Source organism: Myxocyprinus asiaticus, chromosome 2 (genome assembly GCF_019703515.2).
Source record: "Myxocyprinus asiaticus isolate MX2 ecotype Aquarium Trade chromosome 2, UBuf_Myxa_2, whole genome shotgun sequence".
NCBI lineage: Eukaryota > Metazoa > Chordata > Actinopteri > Cypriniformes > Catostomidae > Myxocyprinus > Myxocyprinus asiaticus.
In genome coordinates this window covers 6916547-6943139 of record NC_059345.1, presented here as the reverse complement: position 1 = coordinate 6943139, position 26593 = coordinate 6916547, and the positions used below count along the sequence as shown (strand labels likewise).

Sequence of the window (26593 nt, the reverse complement as noted above, 5' to 3'; positions counted from 1 at the left end):
AGTAAGAAATAACATGTGTAATATGTATGTGTAGACACATATGGAATACTGATAATTCACTATTGTTGCACAGCAAATTAACTTGATATAGTATTTATTTCTATGAATATAGTACTAATTTCACTTCTAATAAACAAAGAAATTGATATTCTGTGATTAGTAGACTTACATAGATATGAAATAATCATAAAAATGTAATTTATGGAAGTGAAAAAAAAAAATGACACCATTACATTACAAACCTAGGGTCTCTAATGATATATATATATATATATATGGATGAGGTACAGTCTCTCTAACAACCCAGAAGTATGCATTTACGAGTCGCAATATCACAATTCTGATGTTATTTTCATTCATTGTGGAGCCCTGAAGGATTGTGAAATTAGTCTAATGACTTGCACTTTAGGAAACGTAGCAGCCAAACATAGAGTGCATGTTTAATCCAATTTTGGGTAGAAATGTCTTTACGTTTAGCAGTCTGAACAAATAATGAATCAAGAAGGAGGTATTACATCTGAATGTTTCGGTCGATAACTCTTCCAGTTCATGTGTTACATTGCAAATGGAAGATCTAGTCAAGTTCCTTGCACTGTGAGATAGAGTACTCAGCTTAGTGTTGTTGTATACTACACAAATGTAGCAGGTCATCGGATTATCCTATACATTTAGACAATTGAATACATACTGCATACTTCAAATTCAGTAGTATTTCATACTTCAAATAGTACGAGTAGTATGGTAGAATGCCATTCCGAACACAGGCTATGAGTTTATAACCCAAAGCATGTGGCTATATTTCGTAATGCTTTTGTTGTCCCATTTGAAAGCAGCATATGTTTAGCAGGCATTGTGTGGAATGCTGCTCTAATCCTGTCTACCTTGCTTCCAGATGACAAAGAAACCTCACAGACTGCACTGGGAATGTTACTATGAGAATGAACCGGTCAGTATTGAAATGAGTGTGTCGTTGCAGTACAGAGATGAATCATGGGCTTCCCAAAACACTTTCCATAGTCCTCCCTTCACACAACACACCACTCCCAACCTGTTTGTTTGGCTTGGGTTGTACTTAGTGTGCTCACAGCATCTCTCTGGCTTTTTCATGGCTGTCTTAGGCTTTGCATGTTGTTTGGTTATTGTGCGTTTGTGTGTGTGTTAGAGTGCGTGTCATGCAATTCTTCTGCTTCTATTAATAGCCTGACCTATGGGCATCTCGGTCACATCTCTATTGGCATGCAGACGCTGCAGTCGATTGGATAAGAGTGATAAGCAACGGTGCAAACAAGCTTTATTTGCATTGGGTGGTTTTTTTCTGACACATGTAAACTCGAGATCTTAGACCTACAATGCCACAAAGACCTTCTCACATGCTTTACTAGCCCTACAGTTACATGTTCTGGGTTAAAGGAATGTTCTGAGTTCAGTAAAAGTTAAGTTCAATTGACAGCATTTGTGTCATAATGTTGAGTACCACAAAAAAAAAAAAAAAATATACATACATACATACATACATACATACATACATACATACATACATACATACATACATATATATATATATATATATATATATATATATATATATATATATATTTAGGTTCGTCCCTCATTTTTTTTTTTCACCCAATTTGGAATGCCCAATTCCCAGTGCGCTTTTAAGTCCTTGTGTTGGCGTAGTGATTCGCCTCAATCCGGGTGGCGGAGGATGGATCCCAGTTGCCTCTGCGTCTGACACCATCAACCCGCGCATCTTATCACGTGGCTTGTTGTGCGCGTTGCCACGGAGACATAGCGCGTGTGGAGGCTTCACGCCATCCACCGCGGCATCCGCACTCAACTCACCATGCGCCCCACTGAGAACGAACCACATTATAGCGACCACGAGGAGGTTACCCCATGTGACTCTACCCACCCTAGCAACCAGGCCAATTTGGTTGCTTAGGAGACCGGGCTGGAGTCACTCAGCACACCCTGGGATTCGAACTAGCAAACTCCAGGGGTGGTAGCCAGCGTCTTTTACCACTGAGCTACCCAGGCCCCCCTCGTCCCTTGTTTTTTTTTAAAAAAAGCAAAAGTTACAGTAAGGCTCTTACAATGGAGGTGAATGGGGCCAGACCATAAATGTTAAAATACACACTGTTTCAAAAGTATAGCTACAAGACATTATACACGTAAACATGATTGTAGTATGACAAAATCAGGAATTTACCAGATTCATGAAAACCAAGTTGTAATATTGGATCTAACTTTACACAGATAAGGTAAATAAGCTATTTTATCAAACTACAGTCATGTTCAAATGTAATTAATGTTAATGAACTGGCCTCATTCACTTCCACTGTAAGTGCCTTATTGTAACCACAATTTTTTTTTTTTTAAATAAACATATATATATATATACAAAATAATCAGCATTATGCCACAAATGTTGTCGATTGAGCATAACTTGGATTTAACCCACGACCTTCCTTAATAAACAATTTTAGTTCTATTGACAGCACCTGTTGCATGGCAAAGTAATGGACTTGCAATGGAAGTCTATGGGGCAAGTGAACAGCACTGTGAACAAATGTTTAAAATATGCTATGCAACTATCACACCATTTTGAAAGTATAACCCTACACTTATACATTACATGTGTTAAAGGAATATTCCGGGTTCAATACAAGTTATTCAATCGACTTATATACAAGTCGATTGAGCTTAACTTGTATTGAACCCAGAATATTCCTTTATAATGAGACTTGTGTAATATAATCCCCCCTGTAATAGAAACTTTTATCACGACCGTGTAGATCCGGTAAAACTTGCAACTTTCACACGATAACCATGAAAGGATACCAGGAACAAATGTGATGTAACTATTTGTAAAATGCTGTTTGCCAACAGGAATTATGTTTGTAATGCATAACCAGAAATGCATCTGCCTAGAAAAGTAGTCCCACCTGAAAAGGGCAATTTAAACAATGTTACAGCAATATAAACACATTTACACAAGTGCTTTAACAAAAATGCAAGCTTAACATTACTGCTTTTAAACCATCTGTACATTTGGCCCATAGACATCCATCGTAACTGCATTAATGAAAAAACATTGTTACAAACTGAGGAATTAGTCAAAGATTTTGTCTCAGGGAATTTATAGCACACCACAGATACTGTCCATAGAGTTTAAATTGTTTTATCCAAGAATATTCCTTTAGTGAACTAAATAGTTAATAGTCAAATAGTTTTGTTTCCTTTTCCTTCTTTAAGGCATTTGATGCCCTAACTGAAGATTTTTCTAATGGACATCATTTTTCTTGTCATTGGAACCATGTAAAGCCTCATCCTTTAGATTTAGCGAAATTCAAAGAGGCCTGAGAGAAGCTCTAATGCTCTAAACATACACACACAAAGCCAATGACCAAATGAACTTGGGTGTTTTGGTGTGAGACTTCCTGCTGGTGGAGTGTCTTCATTTTCTATATGTTGGTCTTTTGAATTCCTTTGCCATGTGCCAATCAAAGACATAGTTCACCGTAAAATAAAAATTGTCATCATTTACTCACCCTTATGTCGTGCCAAACTCGTGTGACTTTATTCCGCGGAACACAAAAGCAGAACATTTAAAGACTGTTCTTAATGTTCTTGTCCATGCAATTACAATGAACAGGGACTGAAGCTTTTACACTTAAAGGATGCAAAATCACCATTAAAGTTGTTCATACATCAAGGGGCCTGGGTAGCTCAGTGGTAAAATACGCTGGCTACCACCCCTGGAGTTCGCTAGTTCGCTAGTTCGAATCCCAGGGCGTGCTGAGTGACTCCAGCCAGGTCTCCTAAGCAACCAAATTGGCCCGGTTGCTAGGGAGGGTAGAGTCACATGGGGTAACCTCCTTGTGGTCGCTATAATGTGGTTTGTTCTCGGTGGGGCGCATGGTGAATTGAGCGTGGTTGCCGTGGTGGATGGCGTGAAGCCTCCACACGCGCTATGTCTCCGTGGCAACGCACTCAACAAGCCATGTGACTAAGATGCGTGGGTTGACTGTCTCAGACGCGGAGGCGACTGGGATTCGTCCTCCGCCACCCGGACTGAGGCGAATCACTATGCGACCACGAGGACTTACAGCGCATTGGGAATTGGGCGTTCCAAATTGGGAAAAAAAAAAAAAAAAAAAGGTTGTTCATACATCATGTGTGCTATATTCCAAGTCTTCTGAAGGCATATGATAGCTTTGTGTGACAAACAGACCACAATTAAAGTAGTTATTTACTGAAAATCTTCACATCCGTCCTAGCTCTCCTTGGTGCGTTCATGAAAGAAAATTTGCGATATCCGATTCATGAAAAAATCTATACAATGAATTTGTTGTCCTGGCTCACAAAACCGGTCTAAATGATTTGTTCATTAATTGGACTGACTCTGTTCTTGAGTTCAACTCACTGACTCAGCGGTTAACTGCCCACTAGAGAAGAAGATTATCAGTAAATAATGGCTTCTATTATGGTCTGTTTCTCAAACAAAGCTATCATATGGCTTCAGAAGATTTTGTATATAGGGCACGAGTCATAAGGACCACTTTTATGATACTTTGATGCTTTTGCATCCTTTTTGAAGCTTGAAAGCTTCATTCCCTGGTTATTGTAATTGGAAAAGAGCAAGGAAAGCTAGTCTTCATTTTCTCTTTTTTTCAACAGAAGAAAAAACTCATTTGGGTTTGGAATGACATGAGGGTAAAGAAATGATTTCACAATTTTCATTTTTGAGTTACCATGAATGAATGCATCAATAAATGGAAATCAAAAGGTAAGTGATTCGAATGTGTTACTGTGCTGCCTGCTTTAGACTCTTAAAACTTGAAGGATTTGTAATGACAGTGGAAATAAGGGTCTTGCTGAATTTGCACTTGGGAAGAACTTTTACAAATATTTTGTCAAATCTGTGTCATTCCACTTGAAACCTCAGGTCTGTTTTATTTTAGAAGGCTTACAACATTTAACATGAGAAATGGCCCTTTTTACATTTCCTACCCTGGAAATGTAAATGGAAGAAAGCAAATAGGCTTATAGAGTTTCAGCTCTGTTTGCCTTTCCACCGCTGTGGTATGCTGTAATTTTGGCATCAGTAATGACGCGAGGCGATGAAGGAGACACTGTCTCATTAAAGGGAGGACGTGTGTGTAAATTTGCCTGTGTTGTTGTGAGCAGGAAGCAGTTCCTCTGCCAGCTGGAGTTGCCTGCGTTGAATGGTAGAATTCTTGCGTCCAGATCTGCAGCTCAACTCCTCACATGACTGTAGTGAAAATAGTAGTCTTTATAATGACTAGCAATGCACTGATATTTATTTATGACCGATATCTAATATGATGGTCAGTATTATAAATATTTGTAAAACATTTATTTTTATTTTTTTTAATTATCAGGAATGTTTGCTTATACCGTAATGTTTTTATTTTATTTTTATAATTTTTTTTTATTGACTAACTGATATCATGGGCAATATAATATATATATATATATATATATATATATATATATATATATATATATATATATATATATATATATATTAATTATTGTTATTTATTTATTTTTATCAGGAAGGTTGGCAAAAAAAAAAAAAAAGGTACATGTTTTTTATTATTTTTATTTTCCTTGTTTTTTTTTGTTGTTTTTTTTATAATTGTTGGTGGCTGACACCGATATTTGTATTTCTTTTTTTGTTATGACTGATACATTTTATTATTATTTTGTCTTCAGTGTTGATAGCCATCGATAATTTTTGGTTTGGTTTTGCTTTTTGAAAAAAGTTACATTATTGTTATTGTTTTTTTTATTTACTGGTAATTTTGGTCAAAAACAAACATTTTTATTGTGACTTAACAGCTGATAAAAATGTCCGCTATTTTAAATCTACTTTATACTTTTCTCCCTTTCTTTACAAAAAGCTCCAATGTAGAATTTTACAAACTACAGATGAAGTCGGACAGGAAAATATTATTATGATATACATAAAATATTAAAAACTTTTAAACCTGGCATCAAAAAATACTATTTATTTTATACTATTAAAAAAAAAAAAAAGAAGAAAAAAAAACTGATATAATCCATTTCCAGTGTCAACCTAATCAGTTTAATTTTTATTTATTCATTTATTTTAATTATCAGGAATGTTTGCTTATACTGTAATGTTTTTATTTGATTTTATAAAAAAAGAATTTTTTTTGACTAACTGATATCATGGGCAATAAAATAAATCTTTATTATTATTATTATTATTATTATTATTATTATTTTTATTGATTTTTTTATTTTATGTATTTTTTTTAATCAGGAAGGTTGGCAAAAAAAAAAAAAAGAGGGTACATGCCTGATATGATGGCCGATATACTTTAATTTTATAATTTTTATTTTCCTTGTTTTTTTATAATTATTATCGGTTATGTTGGTGGCTGACACTGATTTGTATTTCTTTTTTTGTTATGACCGATACATTTTATTATAATTTTTTCTTCAGTGTTGATAGCCATGGATAATTTTTGGTTTGGTTTTGCTTTTTGAAAAAAAGAAATTTTTTTTACATTTATTGTTTTTTTTTTGTTTGTTTGGTTTTTTTTTTATTTACTGGTAATTTTGGTCAAAACCGTATTTTGTTCTTTTATTGTGACTTAACAGCTGATAAAAATGTCCGCTATTTTAAATCTACTTTATACTTTTCTCCCTTTTTTTTTACAAAAAGCACCAATGTAGAATTTTACAAACTACAGTTGAAGTCAGACAGGAAAATATTATTATGTACAATATACATAAAACATTAAAAACTTTTAAACCTGGCATCAAAAAATACTATTTATTTTGTACTATTTAAAAAAAAAAAAAAAAACTGATATAATCCGTTTCCAGTGTCAACCTGATCAGTTTAATTTTTTTATTTTTTTATTATTATTATCATCAGCAATGTTGGCCGATACCAAAAATTTATTGTTTTAATGGTAACCAGTATGGCTGATAAAATAAATCTATTCTGTCCTGCCTGTTTTTTAAACAGCATTCACACTAAAACTCAAATGTTGAATTGAACAAGCTAAATAAAGGCAGACATAAAAGCATTATAATGTACAGTATAAAACATACTGTTTAATACTTTTAAAACCTGACATAGAAACAGTATAAAATAATAAGCCCTTATATTATCTACTTCAAATATCAGTCAAATCAGGCCATTTTTTATCATTATTTTTTTTTAAGTAATTTTACATGATCGGCCGACAGAGATTCAGTATATGGTGCATCAAGTGTAATTAGTATGTATGTTTCTTCTCCTTTCTAATTACTCATTGGAAACAAGTGTAAAATTTGATTGTACCCTGAAACAGAGCTCATTTCTTCTTTTCAAACTTATGCATCAAACCCTCTTTTCCTTTTCAGTCCCATTTGATGGAATGAATCAAGTCATAAATTGCTACTTCTCTTATTGCCTTTGCTATGTGCCAGATTTCCACCAAGTGTGTAAAACGCAAAATCCTCTGAATTTTCCACAAACGTATGCGAACCTTCACCAGGGCCCTTATTTTCAATCAAAAGAATGTGGCAGCTCCTGCTTGTTTGACCAAACTTCATAATGACACGTTGCTCTGAGTCAATCAGCTAAACCCTGCCGGTTTCTCTCTGGAGGGTTGTCAGTACGTAAACCACAAAAAAGCCAGAATCCAGCTTAAATCTCCACATCTGTGTATGAACGCAAATGAGCAGTTGCAGTGCAACTTATTCTTAGCCAATTATATATTGATACGCTCTGGCATTTGGGTTACGTGAATAGGACATCATGTTTATGACCGTGCTTATTAACCTAATATGAAGAGTAATTAACTAGAATTATTGCTTTGAAAACTGCCCTTCGGCAAACCTTGACTGTGGTGTGGAATGTTGAGTAATTGTTTGAGATGCTGATAACGTTGCATTTTTTTTTCCGTTGATACCAGCAGGATTGCTTCACAGTGGAAGGGGAGGATCTTAAACACGACTTTGAGCGCTTGCAGCTGGCGATGGAGATGGTGGGCTTCCTTCCCACCACACGCAAACAGTGAGTGGGTCCAAAACGCCGCTCCCTGGTCCTCATAATCTGACACGAGTCAGAAATGAACAAGGCGTCTGGGAAAAAATGCCACCAAAAGTGCCAAAAATGTGCCCTCGAACCCAATGCCTCTATTTTTTTAATTTGTATTATTTGTAACATCTGATAATATTCTGTTCTAGGCCTAGTTATTATACAGATGTTACCAGCTCCATCATCTTTAGACACTTAGACTCAAATGCATTTTGAGTTTTATGCACTATAGTAAGAAGTAAAGTCTAGGCTTTCTAATGATTTAGTTATGTCAAGATATAAACATTTAAATGTTGGCCAATATAATCATTTAAATGCTTTTCTTTTTACTTCAGTGCATAAAAAACTAAATTATATCTGGGACAAAGTGACTAAAATGATGGAGCAGGTCACAGATTATCAGTCGATGTAATTTTATTGGTAACAGCCTACAGTATCGTATTATTCAGATTTGAGAATTTATATTGAGGAATTTAATACTTTTAAGAATATGACACAGACACAGAGTGGTGTTATATGGTATGAAAAAAGGTCCTTATGAAAGAGGGGGAAAAAAAGCCTCTTAAAATGTATTCCAGGATGCAGATATTTCCCCTTAACTGAAAAGTTAAATTCTGACACTTTGTCTAATTCCTTCATAGTCATTATGCATGCTGTTTTTACGACCTTACATTAATTTGGAGACCAATCTGAAATTAGCATAATTAATTCTGATACAAAGTAATGGCCAACATCGTCCAATCACTGCCAACCATGTTAAAATAAATGTATACATTATAAATTCTGAATCTATGTACTGATTATCATTGTCCCATGTCTGCCAAACATGTTGAGTGGTCCAAACATCATCTGCAGCCTGAAACTGAACTTTTGGTTGGATTTTAGGTGTGAATGCACTTAGCTGCATAGAAAGCTATAGGATGCTCCCTTGCCCCCTGTGTACTTAGTGAATTTGGGGCAGTGGTAGCTCAGCGGTTAAGGCTCTGGGTTACTGATCAGAAGGGCGGGGGTTCAAGCCCCAGCACCACCAAGATGCCACTGTTGGGCCATTGAGCAAGGCCCTTGACCCTATCTGCTCCAGGGGCGCTGTATCATGGCTGACCCTGCACTCTGACCCCAGCCTAGCTGGGATATGTGAAAAGTAGAATTTCACTGTATATGTGCAAAATGTATAATGTGTGATAAGTAAATAAAATTATTATATAAATTATTATGACTTAACCTCCAGTGTCTGCACTGGTCTCAGAACAGTTTGAAATTCACCTTATTTTTGTCCTAAATCCATATAAAGCCTTTTTATTTTTCTCAAAGTAAAAATGCTCAGTAAATAAAGAATTTCTAATGAAAACCTTGTGCTATTGTACACTATTGTGTACATTGTATTTAGCAACGTGGCATTTTGTGATAAATCGCTCAGATTTTACAAATGGCATATCGGATGAAACTAGAGACTCAAATCTTTTGACTCGAACAGGTTTCAATGTAAAAATGCAATTAGGTTTCTTACCTAATTATTATTACCTAGTTATTTGGCGTTTCTCCCAAAGACAAACTCTGCTGTGATCGGCACCATGTTGTTTTGTCACATGACTCTGTGCATCGAAAGATGAACCCTTTACTGACAGCCCAGAGTCTTCTGAACTGAGATCAGTTGGTTTAAATGAATTTAATTATGCATTGCTTATAATGAAGCCAAAATAGAACGTCCACGCATGTGTACGCGGGGTTGCGCGAGGATAAAGGTGATTCTAGTGGATCAGAAATTACACACTGCCCCTTTAAAAAAACAAAAACTGCAAAAACGTTGATTAAAAAAAAAAAGAAAAAAAATTGAAATGGTGACCAGTAACATCATCTACTGTATAAATACACTTTCTGTATACATTCATATAAATTTTAACCTTGAAAAAGAAAAGTTCATGTCCATGTTATTTGTCAACGTTCTCGTTATGTTTCTGTTTTCCCTTTCAGGATTTTCTCTCTGCTATCAGCTATCCTTCATTTAGGGAATATCCGATACAAGAAGAAGATATACCGGGATGACTCCATTGATATATGCAATCCTGAAGTTCTGCCTGTAGTGTCTGAGCTGCTCGAGGTATAGGATAAGTATCAATCACTTTAAAGGAAATTCTGTCATCGTTCACCCACTGTGATTTCATTCCAAATCTATATGGCTTTTTTTCTTCTGTGAAACGCAAAAGCAGATGATGAAAGGTATCAATTCAAAAAAAGTAGTGCCTATGTCTTGTGTGCTGTATTTCAAGTGTTCTAAAGCTATAAAATAGCTTTGTATGAGGAACAGACTGAAATTTCAGTCGTTATTTATGCTTCTGCATTTGAAACCTTGAAAATTCATGATAAACACAAAAACGTCTTGCATGCATTGCGAACGCACCAGATTTAAACTATCCCTTTGACTCAATTTATCAGCTAACTAGTTTACTCAAGGAAGTAGATACAATTCCTGAAAGAAGGCCTGGGAGCCCTGTACTGTGAACCAACAGGAAATAGGATGTGATAGCTGCTCCAAGTCTTTGAAGTAAATGCATACATCATGTATGTACATACAGTGCCCTACACCAAGACCTCTTGTGACCTAATAGTTTGATCAAAGCAAGCCTGCCCTTTGTAAGCATGCCAACTTTACAAGCACACCTTCATGAGTTACAAGCACACCTTCATGAAAAACAGAAACAGAAAATGAGAAGGTTGAGGCCTACTTGGCCCCTTGAAAACATTGTAATACATGTAAATGAGGTCTTTGAACCTTTACACATCTGTTCACCATTACAGAGCTGAATGGCTCAACAACATTAGGCCAATCAGACTCATTAGAATCACTACACTAGATTATAATCATCTTTACCAGTGTGCAGAGATGAACTGCATCATTTTCACAGTTCACAGCAGGGTTGATTTCGGTCCCTTGATTGTAAACACTGACCCTTGCACTGCACATGCAACTTCATTACAATTCAATCGATACACTATCAAGTGTTAATAAGGATGTGTGTATTTTTTCGATAGAAAATCTTTGCGGTGCTATCAAAACATTTGGGAATATTGTAAATTATACACTTTACCTATAAGGCAACATGCCATGGCTTATTGCCGGAGATTTCAACCATACGAGGAGTAAACCGCAGATGTATGATTAGCATTAGAACATAGTGTTGGATAAATATGACTTCATCACATTGCATTACAGTGCATCTCTGTCTTCAGGAATCTTAAAAGCCTATTTTGTGACTTCCAAAAGCCAGCGGATGTTTAAAGAGCAAAACATTACAGGCCCCAAAGTCAACAAAAGAAAAGAAATCTTTCTCACGGCCATTAGTGCTGCTTAGTGCTAATAGTGCTTTGCCCCTTTTCCATGTGCATAACTAAACACTGACTTAATTTAAAGTTGTAGTTTCTCACCAGTATTCAGAAATGTTGCTGTAGAAGGAACTGGAGATTTGGGATACAGTTCAAATGCGGAACAAAACTTTTCACCTGTATCATGTAATTTCCAAACAGGTGTTTGCATACGCAGTTTCAATGGGGTACTTGAAAAGATTTCGATTTTTGCTTAGATAAAGGAAATTGTGGCTTAAAATAAAAATATTAGGACTGTCAAAGGGTTAAAGTAGTTAAAGCAGTGTTCATTTTTACACTTTTTGTTTTAGTCTTTTGACGAAAATGTCCTTTAAAATTTGTCAACATTTTGTCATGTCATATTCATCTAATTCTAGTCAACAAAAATAATATCTTTTAGTTGATGATAATGTGCAAAATGACAAAAATGTGTCAAACTGTAACAGACCAAACTTCAAATCAAATTTGATTAATAACTTAATCAAATATTCAAACATTTAGAAAAATGTAAATGAACTTAATTTAAAAATGTATTAAACTTATAACAGATATGCTACATTCAAAATACTGTACAACTGTCCAATAATAGCATATAATGAATATACTGAAGTGTTAGCCACTCTTTAGAAGTTAGCCTACTGTATTCTGAATTCTTCATGCTTTAGAGACTGTTGTAATTTTCTGTGTTAAGCCAGTTTAGGATATTGCATTGCATGTAGCATGTTTTTACGGAACCAGCGTATTTACAACACAAGTTACGCATATTATGACTATTGCGTAACTTAGTTTGAGTTCACCTGTTCATTTGCTTCATTATCTGTGCAGATGTATGTTGTAATATTACACATATGTTGAGGATACAGTGATTCATCTCATGAATAAATAGGATGCGTTTGAGTGAGGTTATTAACCCAATTTAAAGTGGTTAATTTTACCGGTGTTCAGCGTGTTCAACTCAAGCGGAGGAATCCCAACATACTGGTTTATTAGACCAGATGAATCCATATCTAATATCTTCTTATAAACAGATGTATCTCTAAATGTTTCTTCTTCTGTTTATATCTTGCACTGTTAATATCTTGTGGTATTATTGTGTTCTTGTCATATTTTTGTCAAAAGAATGCATGAATAAAATAGTTTATTGTCTTTGTCATCTTGTATTCATTATCATTGACGTCAATGAACGTTTTCGTCAGTGATTTCATTGACGAAATTAACAATGAGTTGAAGCCTTAATATATACAATTATTTTTTAATGAAATCCAGTATAGCATGAGTTAAAAAGATCACATTTCTGGTTTGTGTTGATGAAGGGGTATTTGAGCATTACTGATGGGGCTGTTGGGTACATAAGACAAAACAGTTTGGGAAACACTTGTATAGTGCACCAGTCTATAAAGAAAGTGGTTATACTTGATTATTTGAAAAGTTACAATAAAAAAACTTCTGTCTGCACCATGACAGGTCAAAGAGGAAACGCTGTTTGAGGCCCTGACAACACGGAAGACTGTAACGGTGGGCGAAAAGTTGATAGTCCCATACAAGCTGGCTGAGGTAAGCAAAAAATAATCTAGTTTTTTTTTTTTTTTTTAATGCGATTTTTACTTAAATTTACTGAAAAGTTGACAGAGATAGAGGGGGAATTAGATCAGCTATGATGCAGAATGGATTCGAACCCATGTGAGCACAACTATGCCACAGCTCTGATGCAAAGTGATGCAGAAGTTACACACTTCACCTTTATTTTTTGACTGTGTTTCTCAGTGGCTTCATCATAGTCCAGAATCATAATTAGATCCAGCACATACGTTTTTTTGTATTGCTTTTCATCTAACTTTAGAGCTCTGTCCTTCTGTCATCTTTAAATAATGATCTGGCTAGCTGTTTTATTGAAATCAGAGTTCAGAGTAACCATTGAGATGATTTAATAAATTCCTTGACTGACATGCGCACATAAATTAAGACATCCTCGCAAACAGAGGTATTTAGCCATTTATTCCAACAACCACAAATAATATGTTTCTCCCCCTCATAACATAATGATTTTGAAAAACTATGGTAATCAATGTGAATGAACGGGAAAAAAAAGGAAGTGTTGGAAAAAGGAAAGGAAGGAAGAGAAGAAGGGAGGGAGGGAAGGGGAAAAGGAGAAGGTAGGAAGCAAGAAAGGAAGGATACATGGGAAAATAGGAAAGAGAAAAAGAAGGGATGAAAAAAGGATGGATGGATGGATGGAAAAAAGGAGGTCAAAGACAAGGAAATGTTGGAAAATGGAAAGGAAGGAGGAAGGAAAGGTTGGAAGGGAACCGGAAGGAAAGGGAAATAATAAAAAAAAGAATGAATGAAGGAAGGAGGGGAAAAGTAAGGGAATGGAAAAAAAAGGAAAAGTAGGAAGCAAGGAAGGATGAATGAATGGAAAAGAGAAAAGGAAGGGATGAAAAAAGGATAGATGGATGGATGGATGGAAAAAAGAAGGTAAAAGACAAGGAAAGGTTGGAAAATGGAAAGGAAGGAAAGGTTGGAAGGAAGGGAACGGGAAGTAGGGAAATAATAAAAAAAAGGAATGAAGGAGGGAGGGAGGGGAAAAGTGAGGGAACGAAAAAAGGAAAGGTAGGAAGCAAGGAAGGATGAATGAAAGAAAGAAAAGAGAAAAGGAAGGGATGAAAAATGGATGGATGGATGGATGGAAAAAAGGAATTTAAAAGGAAAGGTTGGAAAAGGGAAAGGAAGTTAAGGAGAAAGGAAAAGAAGGAAAAATGAAAGGATAGAAGGAAGGGAAAAGGGAAGTAAGGAAAAAAGGAAAGGAAGCATGGTAAAAAGGAAAGATGGGTGAAAGAAAAGGAAGAAAAAAATGGAAAGGGTAAGGGAAGGAAGGGGAAAAGGAAAGGAAGGGGAAAATAAAAAAGAAGGAAGGGAAAAAAAGGGAAGGAAGGACTGGAAAAGTATGAATAAATAAGGATGGATGGATGGAAAAAAGGAAGTACTAAGGAAAGGGAAGGAAGGAAGGGTGCAAGGAAAAAAGGGAAGGATGTATGGATGGAAAAAAGGAAGGAGGGAAGGAAGGACAAAAACAAAGCAAGAAAATGTTATAAATATATATATATATATATATATATATATATATAAGATACTAAATTGAAATAGAAAATTATTAAATAAAAATAACCTAAAAAAAACATGGCTGCTTAATTTATGTCTGTGTGCTACATCTGTGTTCCAAATGCCATAAATGATGCCTTCGGAGGGCATTTCTAAGGGAGAACAGTTATTATTGCCATGGTGTAAAGTCATTCCAAACAGAATCTCCAATAAAAATGACTTTAAAAGTGAGTTCCCAAGGTCCCATATTTTTGAGCCCCACTCTTTTATCACTACAAAGCTTTCACAGTGGATGGTAAGTCTTCAAAGGGAATAGGGCTTAGTGAGGATGACTTGTGAATGCAACGCACCCTCTGGGTCACATAATTCTCATTCTAAAAGGTAAATGTGATTAACTGAAATACACCAAATGAGCCAAAACATTATGACCACTCACAGGTGAAGCGAATTACATTGATCATCTCCTAACAAGGCCTCATGTCAAGGTCTGGGTAGATTAGATGATAAGCAAACAATCAGTTCTCGTAGTCAACGTGTTGAATGCACTAGAAATGGGCAGGAGTAAAGACCTGAGTGACTTTGACAGGGGCCAAATTGTTATGGCCAGACAACTGGGTCAGAGCATCTCTGAAATGGCAAGGCTTGTGAAGTGCTCCCGGTCAGCAGTGGTGAGTACCTACCGATAGTGGTCCGAGGAGGGACAAACCACAAACTGGTAACAGGGTGTTGGCCGCCCAAGGCTCATCGATGCACGAGGTCAACAAAGGCTATCCCGTCTGGTCCGAATTAACAGAAGGTCTGCTGCGGCACAAGAGACTGAAAATTTTAATAATGTTACGGGAGGAATTTGTCACAACACACAGTCACAGTGCATCACACCCTGCTGCATATGGGGCTGCATAGACGCAGACCGGTCATAGTGCCCATGATGACCCCTGTCCATTGTCGAAAGCGCCTACAATGGGCTTGCGAGCATCGGAACTGGACCTTGGAGCAGTGGAAGAAGGCCGCCTGGTCCAATGAGACCCGTTTTCTTTTACATCACATGAATGGCTGTATACGTGGGTAAGTGATGGCACCAGGATGCACTGTGGGAAGACGACAAGCCGATGAAGGGAGTGTGGAAACCCTGGGTCCGGCCATTCATGTGGATGTCAATTTGACACATGCCACCTACCTAAACATATTGACGACTAGGTACACCACTTCATGGCAATGGTATTCCCTAATGGCAGTGGCCTCTTTCAGCAGGATACTGCGCCCTGCCACACTGCACACATTGCTCGGGAATGATTTGAGGAACATGACAAAGAGTTGAAGGTGTTGCCATGACCTCCAAATTCCTCAGATCTCAATACGATTGAACATCTGTGGGATGTGCTGGACCAGCAAGTCCGATCCACAGTGGCTCCACCTCACAACTTACAGGACTTGAAAGATCTGCTGCTAATGTCTTGGTGCCAGATACCACAGGACACCTTCAGGGGTCTTGTAGAGTCCACGTCTCAGCGGGTCGGCGCTGTTTAGGTGGCACACGGTGGACCAACAGCATATTAGGCAGGTCGCCATAATGTTTTAGCTCATCAGTGTACAAAAACAAACCAAAAAACAAACGTAAAAGCAAGACTCAACCCAACTTACCAATCCAAACCAAATATTATCAATACAGCTTGTGTAAAGGCAGTTCAGAATGTAAATGAAACACAAACAGGCCAATAAACAGAAAACAGAATGTCTAATCACTTTTGAAAAGTGATTTGATACGTTTTTGAATGCAAACACACACATTTAGAGGGATGACATATGGCTGGCCATCACATCACTGATTTGTTGTGTATGTGTTTTAGAGAGACTGACAGAGATTGCTAAACGCTGCTTAATCAAAACCAGCTTATCTCTTAGTCCTCTAAATCAACTCTACTAATTACTCTGGTTAGCCCTTGAAATATTATTTTGTTGCTGTTTTGGTTGAAGCCAATATCAAGACTGCAACTAGTATGCACTCTTGCAGAACTCTGAATATTTAAAAGTAGGGTGTGCAATTACTTAAGCTATCAGAGTTATGATGCAAATGATATAGTGACAGAGAGAGAGAGAGAGAGTATACATTTAGACTTAAATTGAAGGAGCCATATTTAGAGTGTTGGCTCTTTGACTTGGGCCAATAAGCAATTGCCTAGCAACCACCAAGAAGACCCTAGCAACTCTATAGATATGCACCAAATGGCGCTCAGAACAGCTTTGTGCTGATAGTCAAAAGTCTGGCTACAAAAGACTACCCTAAAATCTGATTGATTCATAGAATTGTTTTTCCTGGACCAATAAGGATGTTGATCCAAGAACATGTCCTAGTTGGCGAAATCACGGTAACCACAAATGGACCTTGTTTTCGTTGACTCAGCCTGTGAGAGATCTGTCGAGCAAATCTGTTAGTAAGTTGTTTAAACAAATCAAATCTCTCATTGGAGTAAGCTGTAGCCCTGTTGCAGAAGATTGGATTGTGAGTGGCTGTGTCACAATATTGAGCATTAAACAGCCTAATGCCATTATTCACTGGCCAAGGAAACACACACACGTTGGAGAATGCCGGCTATCACAATGGGTCCTGCAACACACACGGAATCTATTGTAAAGCCATTGCCATTTTACCTACCTGCTCTCAATTACCACAGAAAATAAGGACAATTTGCCCCTCAGTTTGTAGCATGACTAGTATGATAGAATGGAAATGTGCATATTCAATCTTTTAACAACAGCTAAAAAAAATGAAAAAAGCTACACAAGGATACAAGTAAGAAACTTTAAACCCTGTTTACGGGTCAATAAAGTAACGTTTTTTCTTTTGTTTTTTTGGTCTAGGTCTATTGTTGTTATAAAAAAAAAAAAAAAATGTAATTTACAGAATACTGTTACTTGAATACACATCTATAGGCTTCCCGCAGTCATGGAATTTTAAAATGGAGATTTTTAGGCCTGGAAAAGTCATGTAAATTATATACATTTATCAAGTTTTCCTCTTCTTTCAAAATGTCTAGCTACATTTTACTCTAATTCAGGATAAAATTTGCCTGCTAGTCATAGAGATTTCTGATTTAAGCAAATTGTTCTTTTGAGTCAAAAATAGGTCAAAATGATACAGAAAAAGTAAAAAAAAAAAAAATGTCTATATATAGAGTTTCATTTAAAGCTTTAAAAATAAACAGAGAGAAATGTTCACATATGTAGTTTGCAATAATATTTTCTTATTATTTCTTTAAAAAAATTAGCTGTGAAGCCTTATATATATACACACACACACTGGTGGCCAAAAGTTTGGAATAATGTACAGATTTTGCTGTTATGGAAAGAAATTGGTACTTTTATTCACCAAAGTGGCATTCAACTGATCACAAAGTATAGTCGGGACATTACTGATGTAAAAAAAACAGCACCATCACTATTTGAAAAAAGTCATTTTTGATCAAATCTAGACAGCAGCCATCACTCCAACACCTTATCCTTGAGTACTCATGCTAAATTGCTAATTTGGTACTAGAAAATCACTTGCCATTATATCAGACACAGTTGAAAGATATTTGGTTTGTTAAATGTAGCTTAACATTGTCTTTGTCTTTGTTGTTGAGTTGCCACAGTATGCAATAGACTGGCATGTCTTAAAGTCAATATTAGGTCAGAAATGGCAAAAAAGAAACCGCTTTCTCTAGAAACTCGTCAGTCAATCATTGTTTTGAGGAATGAAGGCTATACAATGCTTGAAATTGCCAAAAAACTGAAGATTTCATACAAAGGTGTACACTACAGTCTTCAAAGACAAAGGACAACTGGCTCTAACAAGGACAGAAAGAGATGTGGAAGGCCCAGATGTACAACTAAACAAGAGGATAAATACATCAGAGTCTCTAGTTTGAGAAATAGACGCCTCACATATCCTCAGCTGACAGCTTCATTGAATTCTACCCGCTCAACACCAGTTTCATGTGCAACAGTAAAAAGAAGACAGAAAAACAAAAAGAAAAGGTTAGAGTGGGCAAAGAAACACAGACATTGGACAACAGATAATTGGAAAAGAGTGTTATGGATCTTAACACCATTGAGCTTTTGTGGGATCAGCTAGACTGTAAGGTGCGTGAGAAGTGCCCGACAAGACAGCCACATCTATGGCAAGTGCTACAGGAAGTGTGGGGTGAAATGTCATCTGAGTATCTGGACAAACTGACAGCTAGAATGTCAAGGATCTGCAAAGCTGTCATTGCTGCACGTGGAGGATTTTTTAATGAGAACTCTTTGAAGTAGTTTAAGAAGTTCTGAATTTTTTTTCCAAATTGTAATAGTAATTTTTCATGTTATTAATGTCCCGACTATACTTTGTGATCAGTTGAATGCCACTTTGGTGAATTAAAGTACCAATTTCTTTCCATAAGAGCAAAATCTGTACATTATTCCAAACTTTTGGCTGCCAGTGTATATTATTATTATTATTATTATTATTATTATTTACTTTTGTTCACCAAATTCAGTCACGTGGCGTAACCAGCATGCAGGTCATGTGACAAAAATCAAACAAAACAGGACCTGTTTAGACCCTCATAGTTTTAATCAAAAATTAAAGATCATTATATCACTTCATGATATAATGATTAAGTTGTGTGCATTCAAGGTGCAAGGAAAGGATTTAATGCATTAACCACTTGATTGTTACAAAACTTTACATTAAATCATAAAATCATTAAAAACATTTTTTTTTAAATGCAATAATTAAAAAAAAAAAAATTATGAAACCAACATGGACACGGATTACATTTCTAATAACTTAGAAACTAGATTTTTAAAATATTATTCATCTTTATCATCTCAAATAACCTTATTTGTCAGTGACCCATAAATGGAGCAAACTCTACTCACAGTAATTACATCAGTAATGCATCTGCCGAAACAAAGTGTCCCACCTCAAAAGGACATTGTAAACAGCTTTACAGCTCAAATAACAAACATTTTACAGAAGAATTCATTGAAGTGTTTAAGTTGAATCATAACTCGAAAAATGCAATCAGCCCTCATATAGAGGTGACTGCACTCCCTTTATATATAAATATACAGTATATTGATATTTGTTTTGTCATGTCTCTCACTGCTTGTGTTAAAAAATCTTTCCCAGTCATGATGATTAGATAAAAAGCAGTTCTAGAGTGGGATTGCCTGTACTGAAGGATTGTTTTACATTCTTTTTCAGGCCGGGACGGTACGGGACTCCATGGCTAAGTCTCTCTATAGTGCGCTGTTCGACTGGATCGTGTTCAGGATCAATCACGCCCTGCTCAACACAAGAGACTTAGAAGAATCTGCCAAGGTAAAAGCATTTCTGCGCTGATATAACAAAGATTTAGAATGTATCCTTAGTGAGTCAGCTGATGCCAAATACATTCCATAGCAGGAATATGAGTTCATCCAATGGGGTTGCACCCTGTTTTTGTCTAGCTCACACCGCTTTAATCTCTAAATTATGGATGTAGACATTATGTAATGGGATATATTGAGTCATATTGACAGAGGCCCTGCTATTATGTAAAATTACAAGACGGTTTCTGCCACACAGTTGTTTCAGAAAAAAGTCAAGCATTTATTTTTCATTGCATTCAGGGTTTCCACACACATGGAAAACATGAAATATCAGGAGATTTTCAGGCCTGGAAAAATCATAGAAATGAATAAAATCTTCAAAAGCCATGAAAAAGTCACGTAAACACCGGTAACCCTTTACAATAAGGTTGTCTTCAAAAACATTATTTAACTAAATTAGTGAACATGAATTAACAATGTACAGTACTTTTACAGCATTTATTTAATTTGGTTCATGGTAATTTCAAAATATACTAATACGTTTTAAAGATTAAAAGTTGAGTATGTTAACATTAGTTAATGCTTTAGTTAACATGATCAGACAATTAACTATTGCATTTTTATAAATTAACAATAGTTTAAGATTAAATGCTGTAAAAAATATTTTGATTATTGTTAGTTCATGATACATAGTGGATTTACTAAAGTTTTTTAATTTTATCCCCTTTTCTCCCAATTTGGAATGCCCAATTCCCACTACTTAGTAGGTCCTCGTGGTGGCGCGGTTACTTGCCTCAGTCTCCCAATTTGGAATGCCCAATTCCCACTACTTAATAGGTCCTCGTGGTGGCGCGGTTACTTGCCTCAGTCCGGGTGGCGGAAGACAAGTCTCAGTTGCCTCCGCTTCTGAGACCGTCAATCCACACAAAAAAATATTTTGATTATTGTTAGTTCATGATACATAGTGGATTTACTAAAGTTTTTTAATTTTATCCCCTTTTCTCCCAATTTGGAATGCCCAATTCCCACTACTTAGTAGGTCCTCGTGGTGGCGCGGTTACTTGCCTCAGTCTCCCAATTTGGAATGCCCAATTCCCACTACTTAGTAGGTCCTCGTGGTGGCGCGGTTACTTGCCTCAGTCTCCCAATTTGGAATGCCCAATTCCCACTACTTAATAGGTCCTCGTGGTGGCGTGGTTACTTGCCTCAGTCCGGGTGGCGGAAGACAAGTCTCAGTTGCCTCCGCTTCTGAGACCGTCAATCCACACACAAAAAAATATTTTGATTATTGTTAGTTCATGATACATAGTGGATTTACTAAAGTTTTTTAATTTTATCCCCTTTTCTCCCAATTTGGAATGCCCAATTCCCACTACTTAGTAGGTCCTCGTGGTGGCGCGGTTACTTGCCTCAGTCCGGGTGGCGGAAGACAAGTCTCAGTTGCCTCTGCTTCTGAGACCGTCAATCCACGCATCTTATCACATGGCTCGTTATGCATAACACCGCGGAGACTCGCAGCATGTGGAGGCTCATGCTACTCTCCGCGATCCAAACACAGCTTACCACGTGCCCCATTGAGAGCGAGAATCACTAATCGTGACCACGAGGAGGTTACCCCATGTGACTGTACCTTCCCTAGCAACCGGGCCAATTTGGTTGCTTAGGAGACCTGGCTGGAGTCACTCAGCACGCCCTGGATTCGAACTCGTGACTCCAGGGGTGGTAGACAGCATCAATACTTGCTGAGCTACCCAGACCCCGCATTTACTAATGTTAACAAATAGAACCACACTGTAAAATTAATCTTTGTGAGGGCAAAAAGTTTTCATGTGCTTTTCGTTTTAGATTTCGTCAATGATATTAACACTAACCCCTACACCTTCCCAAGTGTGGGTTTACTATTCACTTTATTTACTATATTGTGTAAAGAAATGTAAAAAAATATAACTATTCAGAAAAACAGATCAAAAAGCAGTACCAGCTAACGGATCATGTATTGATTATACAGTATATTCACAAAACTGCATCACTGGACATATTGCAACAGTGTGGACCCTGTACATAGATTTAATGTTTTCTTTAATCTTGTCTTCTCAGATCTTGTCCATTGGAGTTCTGGATATCTTTGGCTTTGAAGACTATGAGAACAACAGCTTTGAACAATTCTGCATCAACTTCGCCAATGAGCGGCTTCAACACTACTTCAACCAGCACATTTTTAAGCTGGAGCAGGTACTGTGTTTCTTCTTTCATTTCAAAGTTGGCCCTAAAGATAACCATCAGCATCTCTATCCACACATAGCTCAACATTACAGCCTAATAACAGATTTATTGCCAGCAAGTATGAGCCAAGTTGTTTTGACGGCACACAGAATAAAATAAGTGCCCACACATTGCTTCACTGAATGTTTTGGCAGAAAGGATTGTAATCTTTATGATTGTGCACTTTCAGACCCCCTTGAAGTACAATAATTTATCATTAAATCAACCCAAACTCTATATTCTACTGATTAAGATTAATGTAACATATAGGAACTCATGTTTTAATTAGTGAGGCTTACTCAGGCAAGTATCACTATTACTATTGCTTACAGCAGGGGTTCTCAACCTTAAGTAAGTCAGGCCCCCCAGAGAGGCTGAATAAGAGTTTGAACTTGAATAAAAAACAATGAACTGTTGAAAAAGAACAGTGAATCAATTAAGGCAAATAATGGTTTATTATTGTTGTTGTATATGCTGAATTAGGAACAAATGCAGTCAAATGTGGCCCATCAATGTGAAGGATGAGCTTGCATTGTTCTCAGTTCATGGTTCAATATTTCGTGGTTTGAGATCGTCTTCGACTTGTGCTCGGTTGTGGTATTTATTCTTCTGCGCCATGAACTTTGAAAACCCTGCTTCGCTCAGATATGTGGAGGGGCTGGAGACGAAAGGCAGAGGCAATTTTAGAGCTGCATATGCATGTACACAAACTGCAGCAGATGTGGCTGCTACTGTAAATCCAAATGAAAGGTAACTCATTAAAGGTAGGATTCTTGTAGTTTTTGTTTTTTATTTGAAGATGTAGATGGGTTATCGCTACCAACACTCCTCTTTTCACCAGTGACAAATGCATCCATGTTGTAGATAGACAGATGGTCTGTGGAGGAAAGCTGCTGCTCGAGATCAAATAGCCAGATGTGAAGTCCTCCCAACTGACAGAATCTGTCTGTCTGTCTGTCCGTCCGGCCGTCTGTCTGTCACTCTTTTGTTTAATCTATTTATCGTTCTATCTTTCTGTCTGTCTGTGTATTGTTCTATCTATCTATCGTTCTGTCGTTATTTCTAATCTGTCTGTCTGTCTGTTGTTCTATCTATCTATCGTTCTAACCTTATTTCTGGTCTGCCTGTCTGTCTTATCTATCTATCATCTATCGTTCTGTCATTATGTCTGTCGCGCTATCTAACTATCTATCGTTCTTTTGTTATTTCTTTATCTATCTATCAGTCTGTCTGTCTGTCTGTCAATATATATATATATCATCGTTTCTTTCATTATTTCTTATCTATCTGTCTGTCTGTCTGTCGCTCTATCTACAGTTCTATCGTTCTAACTATTTATCTATCGTTTTGTTATTTCTTTATCTGTCTGTCTGTCTGTCGCTCTATCTACCGTTCTATCATTCTAACTATCTATCTATCGTTCTTTTGTTATTTCTTTGTCTGTCCGTCTGTCCGTCTGTCTGTCTGTCTATCTATTTGTCTGTCTGTCGCTCTATCTACAGTTCTATCGTTCTAACTATCTATCTATCGTTCTTTTGTTATTTCTTTGTCTGTCCGTCCGTCCGTCCGTCCGTCCGTCCGTCTGTCTATTTGTCTGTCTGTCGCTTTATCTACCGTTCTATCGTTCTATCTATCTATCTTTCTTTTGTTATTTCTTTGTCTATCTGTCCGTCTGTCCATCTGTCTGTCTGTCTATTTGTCTGTCTGTCGCTCTATCTACCGTTCTATCGTCCTAACTATCTATCTATCATTCTTTTGTTATTTCTTTGTCTGTCTGTCTGTCTGTCTGTCTGTCTGTCTGTCTATCTATTTGTCTGTCTGTTGCTCTATCTACCGTTCTATCGTTCTATCTAACTATCTATCTATCTTTCTTTTGTTATTTCTTTGTCTGTCTATCTGTCCATCTGTCTGTCTGTCTGTCGCTCTATCTACCGTTCTATCGCTCTATCTATCTATCGTTCTTTTGTTATTTCTTTGTCTGTCTATCTGTCCGTCTGTCTGTCTCTGTCTGTCGCTCTATCTACCGTTCTATCGTTCTAACTATCTATCTATCGTTCTTTTGTTATTTCTTTGTCTGTCTATCTGTCCGTCTGTCTGTCTCTGTCTGTCGCTCTATCTACCGTTCTATCGTTCTAACTATCTATCTATCGTTCTTTTGTTATTTCTTTGTCTGTCTATCTGTCCGTCTGTCTGTCTCTGTCTGTCGCTCTATCTACCGTTCTATCGTTCTAACTATCTATCTATCATTCGTTTGTTATTTCTTTGTCTGTCTGTCTATCTGTGTCTGTCTATCTATTTGTCTGTCTGTCGCTCTATCTACCGTTCTATCGTTCTATCTAACTATCTATCTATCTTTCTTTTGTTATTTCTTTGTCTATCTGTCCGTCTGTCTGTCTGTCGCTCTATCTACCGTTCTATCGTTCTAACTATCTATCTATCGTTCTTTTGTTATTTCTTTGTCTATCTGTCTGTCCGTCTGTCCGTCTGTCTGTCTGTCTATCTATTTGTCTGTCTGTCGCTCTATCTACCATTCTATCGTTCTAACTATCTATCTATTGTTCTTTTGTTATTTCTTTGTCTGTCTGTCTATCTGTCTGTCTTTCTGTCTACCTGTCCATCTGTCTGTCTGTCTGTCTATCTATTTGTCTGTCTGTCGCTCTATCTACCGTTCTATCGTTCTATCTAACTATCTATCTATCTTTCTTTTGTTATTTCTTTGTCTGTCTGTCTGTCTGTCTGTCTGTCTGTCTGTCTGCCTGCCTGCCTGTCTGTCTGTCTATCTATTTGTCTGTCTGTCGCTCTATCTACCGTTCTATCGTTCTATCTAACTATCTATCTATCTTTCTTTTGTTATTTCTTTGTCTGTCTATCTGTCCGTCTGTCTGTCTGTCTGTCTGTCGCTCTATCTACCGTTCTATCGCTCTATCTATCTATCGTTCTTTTGTTATTTCTTTGTCTGTCTATCTGTCCGTCTGTCTGTCTCTGTCTGTCGCTCTATCTACCGTTCTATCGTTCTAACTATCTATCTATCGTTCTTTTGTTATTTCTTTGTCTGTCTATCTGTCCGTCTGTCTGTCTCTGTCTGTCGCTCTATCTACCGTTCTATCGTTCTAACTATCTATCTATCATTCTTTTGTTATTTCTTTGTCTGTCTATCTGTCCGTCTGTCTGTCTCTGTCTGTCGCTCTATCTACCGTTCTATCGTTCTAACTATCTATCTATCATTCGTTTGTTATTTCTTTGTCTGTCTGTCTATCTGTGTCTGTCTATCTATTTGTCTGTCTGTCGCTCTATCTACCGTTCTATCGTTCTAACTATCTATCTATCGTTCTTTTGTTATTTCTTTGTCTATCTGTCTGTCCGTCTGTCTGTCTGTCTATCTATTTGTCTGTCTGTCGCTCTGTCTACCATTCTATCGTTCTAACTATCTATCTATTGTTCTTTTGTTATTTCTTTGTCTGTCTGTCTATCTGTCTGTCTTTCTGTCTACCTGTCCATCTGTCTGTCTGTCTGTCTATCTATTTGTCTGTCTGTCGCTCTATCTACCGTTCTATCGTTCTAACTATCTATCTATCGTTCTTTTGTTATTTCTTTGTCTGTCTGTCTGTCCGTCTGTCTGTCTCTGTCTGTCGCTCTATCTACCGTTCTATCGTTCTAACTATCTATCTATCGTTCTTTTGTTATTTCTTTGTCTGTCTGTCTGTCTGTCTATCTATTTGTCTGTCTGTCGCTCTATCTACTGTTCTATCGTTCTATCTATCTATCTGTCATTCTTTTGTTATTTCTTTGTCTATCTGTCTATCTGTTTGTCCGTCTGTCCGTCTGTCTGTCTGTCTGTCTATCTATTTGTCTGTCTGTCGCTCTATCTACCGTTCTATCATTCTAACTATCTATCTATCGTTCTTTTGTTATTTCTTTGTCTGTCTGTCTGTCTGTCTGTCTTTCTATATATATATATATATCATCGTTTCTTTCATTATTTCTTATCTATCTGTCTGTCTGTATGTCATTCTATCGTTCTATCTGTCGTTCTAAAGTTATTTCTGGCCTGTCTGTCTGTCTGTCTTATCTATCTATCATTCTGTTGTTATTTCTAATCTATCTAATAACAATAGACTAGACTGTCTGTCTATCTATCTAATGTCTGTCTCTATGTATGTCATTCTATCGTTTTATCTATTGTTCTAATGTTATTTCTGATCTGTCTGTCTGTCATTATATTGTTCTCTCTATCTATCGTTCTATCACTCTGTCTGTCTGTCGTTCTCTCTATCGTTCTATCTATTAATCTTTCTCTCTCAGCATTGTTCTTTGTTCATTTTCATTCATGTTCATTTAATCTTTATCCTTTTTAACATTCTGAAATGAGGGCTGCATAACAATGCTAAGCAGTGCCACATGCCTGTAGACGGCTTTTAACGGGCTGGGGTATGGTGAATGCCT

The 26593-nt window shown here is 36.8% G+C and overlaps 1 protein-coding gene across 1 annotated transcript in view; it reads left to right on the top strand.

Annotated features, from left to right (window-relative positions):
• The window catches only part of myo9aa (myosin IXAa), a 213752-nt gene that overhangs the window by 119198 nt on the left and 67961 nt on the right, over positions 1-26593 (top strand). Inside the window, exons 6-11 of the mRNA XM_051647761.1 lie at positions 893-946; positions 7971-8068; positions 10064-10190; positions 12917-13006; positions 19782-19898; positions 21986-22120. Coding sequence (XP_051503721.1) covers positions 893-946; positions 7971-8068; positions 10064-10190; positions 12917-13006; positions 19782-19898; positions 21986-22120 — 621 coding nt within the window. The remainder of the gene's footprint in view (positions 1-892; positions 947-7970; positions 8069-10063; positions 10191-12916; positions 13007-19781; positions 19899-21985; positions 22121-26593) is intronic.